This window comes from Armigeres subalbatus, chromosome 1 (genome assembly GCF_024139115.2).
Source record: "Armigeres subalbatus isolate Guangzhou_Male chromosome 1, GZ_Asu_2, whole genome shotgun sequence".
Taxonomy (NCBI): Eukaryota; Metazoa; Arthropoda; class Insecta; order Diptera; family Culicidae; genus Armigeres; species Armigeres subalbatus.
Window position 1 is genome coordinate 122377103 of NC_085139.1, and position 12123 is coordinate 122389225.

The window sequence follows — 12123 nt, forward strand, 5'->3', positions numbered from 1 at the left end:
TCTGTAATCCATTCTATTCGCTGAGTGCGCAGCTCATCCAAGTTGATCTCGCCGGTTTCGATAAAAGTATTCTTCGCCGCCCACTTCTATTCTACGCTGCCACCTTCCAGAACATCCACTACCTGAGTTCCATATTCTTCAACTAACGATCTCTTCACTGCTGGATCTTCTGGTCGGTCTATGGTGAATCGACACCAGAGTGAATTCTCCCACCGCTGAATTCTGGAAATGCGTGGTCGGATCTTGCCAATTAAAAGATGATAGTCAAACGCGATGTCATCGCTGCGTTTATCACGGACTCAAGAAGCCGCGCTCTCCATTTTCAGGTGAACTATTTCCAGAGGAGCCAAATACTAATCCTGACAACTCAAAGCGGCTCTTGAGAAGTTGTTGGCTGCAGATGGGAGAAGCGGGAGCGGGTGGACTCCCCGGTCAACGATAATAGGAAAGCCGTAACAACCGGCGATACCGGCCTCCTAAGCGATATTTCACGATGTCTAATTGGAGTAAGGACAAATCCGTGGATGCCAGAGAAAGACGCGACATGTCAGTCACTCACCGATCCAACTGATCAGCTGAAACGTTGGCTCGACCACTTAGAACAACTTCTTCGAGTTTTGACGACTTATCCTAATTCAGATATAGGGTAAAGGTTGACAATTCTCCGACGGCAGCAGGTAAGATTCAGCCCGGATGATCATATGAGAACCATACTGTCATGATTTGCATCATCCTGGAGCAGGTCAATGAATTTCCGGAGTCCCTCCATTTGGTATTGATTGAGGGGCGTCCTTAGAAGCAAGGGAGGTCTAGACAAAATCCAGAGTTCAGTACAATATAATCGCTGTGAGGCAAGGCTGGATGTATTGTGTCTCTGGTACCCATAGTAATCGACGAAATCATGGGTCGCGCTAGTAGCCCACCACCATAGAGCATTCGTACTACTTCGACCCAGATGACGATACTGCAATACTAATGCAACAGTGGAGTAAACTGAATGACCTTGTTGAACGCTCCCCTCATCAACTTCAACAACACTGAATCATTGGATGTGAACAACTCCAACTCCACGGCAGCCGGGCGAACAATGGAGTAGGTCGAAAACCAAAGCCAGTCAATGTTGGGCGGCGGTCTAGGCAATGCACCAAACCTCGAGTACTCAACTCTAACGTGAAATCTGTGATATTATGCGCCAATGATACTTGGTGCGTATTAGCAGAGATCACATAGATTTGCAAGTATTCATCAGTCGATGTCAAGCTCATACCTGTTGAGTCCCATTGACGATGCCATCGAAATCCGATATCAACAGTTAATCCGCAGAGAGACATAGGCCTGCCATACACCACGTAAGAGTGGAGACGGCGATAATTTCGATGGGTGATAATTTCGACGATTTTCGGTAAAAAGTTTACCGAGATTTCGCTAAACTTTACCGAATCATCGGTTATCGTTACCGAGATCTCGACAAAAAATCAACTTTACTGAGTTTCTGCAAAATATTGGAATTACCGTAGTAAAAAATATTACCGAGATCTTGGCTGTTAGAATCTCGGCAAAAACTTTGCCAAGGTCTACAAAACAATTAAGGTGTGCAGGACATCGTAGCAGGGGCAGACCTAAGATCTCCTGGCGACAAAGCCCTAACAGGGCCCAATTCAATGATGGAGATCTTTTACGTTGGCCCTATGCCCCCCAAAAACTGCTCAGAACACGAGAGTGAGTGTGTGACAATTGGATCCCAGTTTAAAAATACCACATGTACATGGAGCTGAGAAGGAATCCAATGCGCCATATGACCTATGTATTGTGTAACTTTGATTAGCTATTTTTACAAAGCAATAGAGATTTATTTTGAAACTGTTTGGAAGAATGTTTTATTTTTCATAAATCAATTGGAACTGTGACTCTCAAAAAGCAAGGTTATTTTCAGTGTATCGTACCTTTGCTTGGAGTAAGGTAAGCGAAAATCTGCAACTAGACGCCTGAGAAAACATCTAAGATCGTGTGGGGGTCGGGAAGTGCCCAGGCAGCAGTCGCTGTCTATGAGCCGAAATGACCTTCTTACGACTATACAGAAACCTCCGCAGCTTATCCGCGCGTGTTTCTTGTATGGGTGTGTTTTGCGTCCATTGCATCCTCTCTACGGGTTTGTCAGAGGTCGTATCTATGCCGCTAACAAGTAGCATGGCAAGCCAATAATTTTAAGATCGTGGGCATGCTGATATGGCGTTCTTCACCGATTCTACTTCAGACCAGGGTTGCCACATTTAAATCTGTATTTTTTCTGCAGAAAATCTTCATATCTGTATCTCAATTTAAAAAAATCTGTATTGAAAATCTGTATCCATCTAAACTTAATCAAAATAAACCGTCTAAGACGAATTAAGTACTGCAAAGATAACGAAAATTAACTGGTGGAATTAAATGGACAGTACTTAATTCGTCTTAGACGGTTTAATACATTCCACTAAAAAAGCTTAATATATTTTTCTTAATCAAAATGGTTTTTGATCAAACTTTGTTTTGAGAAAGATGTAAATTTGATAATTTGTGAATGAAATCTGTTTTGAGTCCGTCTTTAACTATTGTAGCCATGTACGCAACAACTTTAGTGGACCAACCACATTGCTCAGTCACACAAAACCCACTAAACAGAACCACTGATTCATTGTTTCTGGATATGTGAAAAAAGCTAGATCTGATTCTCTTTTATAATTGCTTGGGCTTTTTCTGAAACCCTTGTATTCAAATATAGTCTGAACATTTTACGGAGCATAATCTGGTTTCAAAACCGTTGATTTGCATGAATAAAAAGTAAAATATGCCAGAGCCAACATGTGCTGTCTTTTCAAATTAATATTTTGCTAATTTGAGAATGACCTTTCATAAGTCAGTTTGGCGAAGAATATAAAGTTATAAGCCTCAAATCTTATTGAAAACAGTTATTTTTTAATAGTAAATTATTTATATATTTTTTATTCAAATTTGCAGTACTGTACTCTTTAAAAAATCTGTAAAATCTGTAATTTTGCTAACAGTCTGTATATCTGTATATACAGATTCTTGGTCACCGCTCTACCCCAAAAATCTGTTAAATACAGAATAATCTGTATATGTGGCAACCCTGCTTCAGACGTCATCTAAGTATTCCGTATAGTTCGAGAAGTCTGCAATTCCGAGCATATGCAAGAGCGTCATGAAACAGCCATGTTCAAACAACACATCTATGATTTCAGAAGTACATCTGACCATTGATTCAACCAGTTTGAATTTCAGACTAAAACTTAAGCTTATAATTCTAACAGTACTTTGGTGTTATGGATTATGGAAAATTGTGGTTTTATGGATTCAACAGTTTACTCAGAGTTCATCAGCAAAATCAGCCCTTTTCTAAATAGAAAAACAGAAATTTCTACAAAAATAAGTTCCAGTTTTTTTTAATTATATAAAGTTTGTACTAAATTCACTACTGGATAAATATTTTACAAATATTCATATTCTTTGATTTTTCTAAACATTTTTTGCTATCATTTTCCATTAAAATTTAAAATTTCCCATGGAATAATTGAATTTTGGACTTTTTATCGTTTCACACTTAATTTATTTCACCGAGGCCGGCAAAAAAAATTGCCGAGAATCCAACAGCTGAGATTTCGGCAATAATCTCGGTGAAAGTTTGAATTACCGACAATTCGTAAACTGTATGAAACCCTCAGCTGTCAAAATTTACCGACCTGTTCGGTAATGCTTTGCCGAACAGCTCAGTATATCGTTATGCCGAAATTCAGTGCATTATTTGTTTGTTTTTTTCTTGTTTTTCAAAGTAAATAATTTTAAACACAAAAACATCGAAAATTTTTCTACATAAATATATTTCGATTTACTTCATACAAAAAGTGTTAGCATTTAGACCTTCTTTGATCAAAATTTCCCTTAGAATATGATGGTATTCTTACGGGAAGTATCTATTCACATTCTCAATTCCGTTGAAAATCCTTTTGAAAACGACTTGGGAATTTTTTCCTTCATCACGTACGAAAGACGGAACGTTGGAAGTAATTGTAGTCATGCGCGCTTCTTAAAATAAAAATGGCGGCTCATTTTCCAAGTTAAGGTGATTATAGAATGAAGCCCGTGGTGAATTTCAAATTCACCACACGTTTATCTGCATACATTTCCAAAAGCCCAAATCTGGCGTAATAGTTTTCGTACAGTGCCGAAACTCAAATCATGATTGTTCAGCATAACTAAGCAAACGATCTACCATTATTTCAGCCACATACGCGTTATGGTTCTTTCATCTCGTGCTCTTGAAAACAAATATTGGAAAAGCACGTGGTTTACAAAATGGCCGATTTCTGGCTTCATTCTATAATCACCTTAAATTTGATTCACAAGACTATTTTGCAAATCAATTTCTTTAGGTTAGAACTGGATTAATATTTTATTAGCTGTTCGAGTAAACACTAAACCCCGCACTGAGCACTGATGGCCATACCTGCAGCTGCTTCGCCATCTTCTCTAACATTGGTGGCACCCTACTTCACGTATCGGGAGCTTTATGTAGTCAACTGAAATGAAATAGTAATAATGCAATGTGGTTTATACTGACAGGAACGATGTTGATAGATGCTTTTGATAATATTTTAATTGTTTATTAATAGTAGTTGATTTCTCGCGCTTAGTTTCATAGGGGCGTAACTGTATTGATCGATTTCTCTTAATCGATTTTATATTTTGTAAATGACTCAATTGTTTCAAAAGCTACAACCGTGATTCTTGATTCGGATGCAAGATACAATCATCCTTTATCACATCAAACCATTAAATCATCGACAAACTATGTCAATTCAATACAATAATAAAAAGAAAACATCGACGAAGAGAAATCGATCAGCACAGTTACGCCCCTATGAAACTAAGCGCGAGATTTGTATATATTTGCATGTACTTACATTAAAATATTCCAAAGTTTGCTTCTATCTTGTTTTATCTCCATTTTCAAACACATGTCGTATCGAATAGCAAAGTAAAATTTTGACAGATTAGCTTTACCGAATTTCGGTCAGAAATTAAGTTTACCGGTCGCTATGGCAAATTTTATTGCCGAGTATTTGCAATACTGATTCTCGTCAGAAACCTGTCAATTTTCAACGAGATTTCAGTAAAGATAAGCTTTGCCGACCACACGGAAGAAAAAAAGTACTCAAAATTGAGTATTTTTAAACTTACTTTTGAGTTATTTTTTCTCTTCTCTTTCATCCACTCTTTCTTTTGTTGTCAAAAACAAAAGAGCTAAACAATCCAACGACGCCAGTTCAATACGGGAAGCCAATTTTGAGTTATATTACCTGAGGTCGAAATTGAGTGAATTAAACTTACATTTGGGTAAATAAATTTTCCGTTGGGTACTTTTTTAACATGGGAGTAAAGGCAAACTACTTCGACCCTACTTACTCAATTTTGGCTTCCCGTACGGATGTTCGAGGTTGGGTGAATTAAACTCACTATTGGGTAGTTTATTTCTTCCGTGCATGTTCGTTATTTCACTTTACCGAAATGAAATTTCGTGTTTAAGTGTGTTCCTTGTTATTTTTTTATTCACCCCCTACCACCCCACCCCCCACCTGTACATTCCAAAATCTGTCGGACATATAATAAATTTAATATTTGTATCGGCCTAATAAAGCTCAAAAAAATTGTTTAAATACGCTACCGGGCAAGATGAGCATCCCTACGGGGCAAGAAGAGCATCCTTTTTAAATTCATTTTTTCTAACTAAAATACATTAGAGCACCAATATTAACAAAAAATAATAGCTTTTAATGTGCATTGGCCATATAAGAACAATGAAACTGTCTTTGGGATCGATAATTTTTATTAATACAGTGATGACCCGATTTTGTCACTCCCCGATTTTGTCTACCCCCGATTTTGTCTACCCCCGATTTTATCACGTTTTCGACCCGATTTTATCACGTCCCGATTTTATCACGTTTTCGACCCGATTTTGTCACCCCAAAAAATTTTGTCATTCTTTTTATTTTTGTAAATAATACCCCAAACAACATTGATTTTCATGAAATAACTTTTACCTCCCTGTAATTTATTACGAACGGCTTCTGAGTACCTGGGAAATATTCTGTGAGCTATTTCGACAAGAAATAACGAGTACCAATCACGCATTTGGCCTTTCCAAGGCATACAATGATTCATATTTGTGGAATGAATTAAAAAATTGGAAATATTTTTTTTTCCAATTTTGTCACATACCCTGTTTTATCACCCCAAAATTCACCAGGGGGGTGATAAAATCGGGATATTACTGTACCATCAAAATTACATTGAGTAGCAAAAATCAGTTGAAAATTTTAGTAAATTTGACTTTTTTTTACCAAAACAGATTCCGCGCATAATTGTAGGTTGTGCAAAAAAGTTTCAGTATTTTGTGTATTATTTCATTGTTAAAAAATGGGGTGTTTATCTTGCCCCATTTGAGATAAATTATTCTAACTTAATTAAGCATGGTCAAACACTGTGAGTATTTTAAATTGCCCTGAAACATTTTTTGATAACATATAAGGTCAAGTACACACCAAGATTTTCATTAAAAAATGTTTTTGTTTTAAAAAAAAATATTTTCTAATGCTGATTTCTTATAAGAAAATCCAAGTTTTCACCAACTTTTGCTAATTTATCTGTATTTCAGATTCATTTCATTTTTATAATATTTTTTCAGTGTCAAGTCTTATGTTGGATCATAGTTTAACAGTATGCGGAGTTATTTAAAGAGAAAAAGTCATAATAGCAGTAAAATTAAGAAGTGCTCTTCGTGCCCCGGGTGGCGATTTTGCCCCGCCCTTCCCTACAGTAAATTTAGCTTGAAATTAATTATTAGCAAAATAATAAGTTATAGTTAGATGTAAGATTTTTCGGGGTCATATCGGTGAGCAATTTATCTCATGTAACACGTTGTACTTCTTCCAATCCTATAAAATATTACCAGTTACTATGATCATACTTCTAGTGATTACATGGCTGCCGTCGGACGCATAAATGTCACATGTTACAAACGCGCAAAATGAGAAAAACGCATTTGAAGTTTCAAAATGCATTCAACCTATTATCGCAAAATTTCGGTTTTTTATTGACTTTAACGTAATAAACTATAGAAGAATATTCATATTCATTGATCCGGACTTAAACATTGCTAAAAATAACAATTTTTTTCACGTTTTTTCAATCAAAACCCGAATGTGACACTTATGCCGCGAAATTCACTGGTCAGGCGAAAAATGTACGCATATTTGTCACACCGTGAACTGAGAGATGGTTGTTGTTAATTTGTTTTTACATTTCGCGAGCGACAATTGTATTTCTTTGGTGTGATTTTTCCCTGTCGGTAGAAGTGGAACCGGCAATGGAATATCCAATACAGATAATCCAGTGGCACGAAATCGGAACAGTACTTCCTCGGGTTCGATTTAAAAAATGACACAGGTGATCGTTTTCCGTTTGCGGAGCCAGTTGGTCCCAGAGGTTGACTAACCGGTTCTTAGCGGCAGTGGCGTAGTTTCAAGGACAAGGACATGCACTACATCTTCAACGTCAAAAGGAATCACGACTGTCTTTTCGAGATGATGCTTACAAAGTGCTAGAAGGTGAAGCAGTTTTTCTGTGGATTCCTCTTTATCACTTTTCCTCTTTATCACTTTTTTACGGGCCTTGAATATTTCAATTATGTTACAGTTTCATATCGCCTTCTCCCAAGAGCCCGTTCACGTTATACTTGGAGAGGTTCTAGACAATATAATGCTCAGGGGAGTCGAGACAATTTACAAACCGAAAATAGCCTAGACCGGAACCGGGAATCGAACCCAGCCACCCTCAGCATGGTCTTGCTGTATAGCGGCGCATCTTGCCGCTAGGCTAAGGAGGGCCCCCGTGAGGTTTAGAAAGTTTTTATCCGCAGTAATCTTTTCCCAAACACAAACTGTGATATAACTTTTTTTCAAATGGCAACTCGGCTAAGAAACCTCGCAGGTAACAACTGTGGAAATGCTTTTGAACACTAAGCTGCGAGGCGGCAATGTCCCAATGGGGGATGTAATGCCAATAAGAAGAAGAGTGGAATCAAACTAGCAATTTAGGACAAGGTTATGTACATACAGCTAGTGGTTTTTAAAACACAAATAATGGAACATTTACAAATTCCATTATGTTTAGAAAGAAAAGAGAGAGCTTTGGGGAGTGTAACGATTCATATAAAAGTATAATATACTTCAACAATCAGTGTGATGGCGTGATAAGTTGAATTTCCATAACAAATATTATGAAGAACAAAAACAGTTCTTCGTGTGGTGTCCATCATTCTACAAACTTTGACATTAGCATAACATTCGAAGAACAATTTCTGTTATGATAACAAATTTTAGTCTTCATATGTTCGTGACACTTTCTTACCCAATAACGGGAAAAATAACTTATAACGTTATTAGAGCAGAGTTTGTTATTGATATGTTATCATTTTGTTCTTCGCCCTGCTCGGGAATACCTCCTCTCTTTTTTCATGGTCAACTGTCCATATAAATTCTGAAAGTAGGGAAAGACCTTGCATAACTACCAGCCACTCTTCTAAACTATCCACGTCGACTGTAGATGACCCTAAAATCATGGTATATTTTATGAACGATCCTCAGAACACATCACGCAGTGCTAGGTGTCTTTTTGTGAGATTGTTATACATATCTCTTTTTTTAGTGTGACAAATATGCGTCCAATCATCCCGGTGTGACAAGTATGCGTCCATTTGTTCGAATGTGACAAATTGACTTCAGATTTTTTTCTAGAATCTAGTTTTCTAGAATAAAACCTCTGTTTTGACAAAATATTTCAAAAATATGTATTAAATTATGACGTTAGACATCAAAACCTCAAAAATGTTAAAATGTAACATGTGACATTTATGCGTCCAACGGCAGATGGGTGGTGTCCGAAAACTTTACATTCGTGTAATGTACGCAGCATTGATCAACAACTAATTCGTATGTCTCTTCCTACAGGTGATGCAGTTCGGTCGGATCGACGGCAATGCGTACACGTTGGACTTTCAGTATCCGTTTTCAGCACTGCAAGCATTCGCCGTAGCTCTGGCGAATGTGACTCAACGGTTGAAGTGAAGCTTCTTTTCCGAAATGCGCCACGGAGATGCATCTTAGAGCCAATGACGAGAGACAAAATCATTAACATATCACAAACATAACATACAGCAAGCGCTCATGCTTAGTACTTTCTTTTAGGAAAAGTTTTTTTGTTATAGCACTGTTCTGCGAATTATTATCTAGGTGCATACTGAACGGCATAGCTGTTAGATATTATTGCTAGCAGCTGTAATGTATGGATGTTGATTGTTGTGTGAGCTGCTTTGTAATCAATGGAAATCGTATCAAATAACGCAATTTTACGTTTAAAGCAATTGTTATTATTATTTGGGTTTGATACCATACATTTTCATAAAATTGGTTTCAAGCGAATTTGAAAAAAAAACATGATACGCAGCTTTTCCACATATCATCCATGTATTTATTTGTTGTTGTAGATATATGTAAAATGACAAATGCGACATTAAAACTAAAGGAAATGAAAAACAAATTCATTAAATGTTAGTCGAAGAGCAAGGTAGGATATAAACGAAAGAAGTGTTTCGCGTATGGCCTACTGAATATAGTAGCCAATGGTTAAAGGAAGATACCAGTGTAAAAACTTTAATCGCCAAATTAGTCGGACAGGTATTCCGTAGTCCTTGTTGTCATGACACCGCTGTTACGCGGCCGTATTCATGTACAACGTGAGATAGAAACGAACTTTTGTTTTACACAAATGTAACACTACCAAAGAGGCGTGTTGTATATAACAATATACGCTTATTGTCATCTGATTGTTTGGTTCTGTTCTCGATTTTGTAACTAGTCAAATTATTTACTTTTATCATTGCCACTATGAACCGATACTAGTCATTTTGCCCAAGTTACCTTTGGCCTCTAGTCAAACTATACAAGGTTTTTTGAATGCTGTTGCTTATGTTTCTCTATCCACAAGTTAAGTTTTATTTTTTACAACCTTAATGTAATTCTATAAGAAGTTTCATGACATGAATTTTTCTTATCATTCAATTATATTATATAAAACAAAATGTTTGTTTTAAATTCTATATCCCACATCGTTATTCAGACATTATTTTCAGGACCAGTTGGATAATGAAAATATGTAGGTGTCCGAAAACTGTTAACCGTTATCTATCCGTTTTTCGTTTATCATACATTTCTCATAAACAATGTGTGATGCCAGGCTTCTACCCAAAGTAAAATCATTCCACGCTAAGTGCATCCCTACGGGTGTTCGCAGAAAAGATTAAGAACAATCGTTTGACGGTTGAAAATTTGTCATAATACCTATTCAGAATCACATTTTGCCGAATCAATTTTTTTCCTTCTTTAAACGAAGCTTCTCCTGCAATTAGAGTTTGTTCAGGTGGAGTTCAATAAATCGGCCCATAGGTAATTATTAAAGCATGGTCAAAGATTATCACCAGACTGTTTTTTACACGAGCGGGTTAGTTCATTAACATTTACCTTCCCTTTATCTACTGCTAAAGAAATCAATATGTTTTAAAAAATATGTTAGCTTTCATTAAATATGTTTAATGACGAAATTTTCATGGTTTCGCAAAACCCGACGTTAGTGTAAAATCGATAGCATTTGCAGCATACATTTTATCAAGCTTTTGTATATGTAGCTAGTTTACCGAACACATAGCACTGTTCAATATAGAAAGCGATAATGAAGAAGCTTAGGAACACAATCCATCCAAGGCTGACATATTTAATTATCGACAGACGAGCAAACATTAATAGCAGAAAAATATAGCGCAGCATCATTTACGTCCGTTTTAACCGAAAATACGAACGCGGTAATAATACAAGCATTCATAGTTTGCAACCAACACACCATCTACCTATTTTTATTCAGGCAGCCCGGAAAGGATAACGACAGAAGTGTCAACACATTCGTGATAAGAAAAACGAACAATGCGATCGAAAAACGTGCGAAATTTTTTTGACATCTTTTTTACGACATCGCGGATAAATATACCGTCAGTGAAGGTTAAAAGTGTAACAAATTCATATAAACGGATCGGGTGTGCTTATCATTTTATGTGTGCAAAAATGCGCGTTTGTAACATTTTTGTAATCTTTCAAGCAAACAAACATTTTTGACAAATCCTAGCCCTGGAAACTTTTTGTGGAGATTTTTTATGCATAGCCCAGTTAAAAACTAAATAACGTTCGAAAAAAAAACTGATCGAAAAATAGTAAAACAGAATAAAAGCTAATCTTGTTTGAGCTAAATTCCTAATATATTAAATTATACCCGCGCTGTAGTTAAACAAAATGGAAGAATGCATTTGCGAGAAAAAAATTGAGCATTGGTAGTCCATTGACGCTAGTCACGAAATAAATAAAAATCCGAGACAAACAATGTATAAGTAAATTCAAATTGTAAGTTGTGAAAGTCCACTTGACAAACAAAAAATGTAATGTTCGTGATCTTATAGATATTAGATATTGGTTGTTATTGCACAGAAATATTGTTTTTGCACATAAATTGCAACGATTTATGAATATTGCAAATTTACTAATTTTATTGGTAAACTAGGGTAATTCGCCAAATGTTGAACGGCTAATTTCTTCGCCTATTGTTGAACTCACGTGCATTTCTTATGGGAGTTCACCAATAGGCGACAAAATTAACCGTTCAACATTTGGCGGTTTCCCCTAATCGTGTGTATGTAGCCTGCTTTTTAGGGAGTGTAGGACTTTCCTAGTTGTGACTGACCCACTAAATCATTCTTGGAATCCAACCTAATTGTACCTGGAACCACATCATTACTTGAGGATAGGTTGTGCTTCAAGATCTTAAAAAACAGCATGGTGTAGTGTACTCCTCTTCGATGGCTGTTCGATTTTTGAGGCCTTTGCCCTCCTTTTCTATGTCAATGGGAACCACAGTCCGGCTAGCCCTTTGACCGCATATTTATTGATAAGAAAATTATTTTGAGCT

At 36.6% G+C, this 12123-nt stretch overlaps 1 protein-coding gene across 7 annotated transcripts in view; it reads left to right on the top strand.

Moving 5' to 3' along the window:
- Positions 1–11541, top strand: part of LOC134205075 (tubby-related protein 4) — a 220251-nt gene extending 208710 nt beyond the window's left edge. For all 7 annotated transcript variants that reach the window (XM_062679976.1, XM_062679970.1, XM_062679974.1 and 4 more), the window contains one exon: positions 9066–11541. In XM_062679976.1, the coding sequence (XP_062535960.1) occupies positions 9066–9182 (117 nt within the window). In that variant the 3' untranslated portion in view covers positions 9183–11541. The remainder of the gene's footprint in view (positions 1–9065) is intronic.
- Positions 11542–12123: the final 582 nt, after the last annotated feature.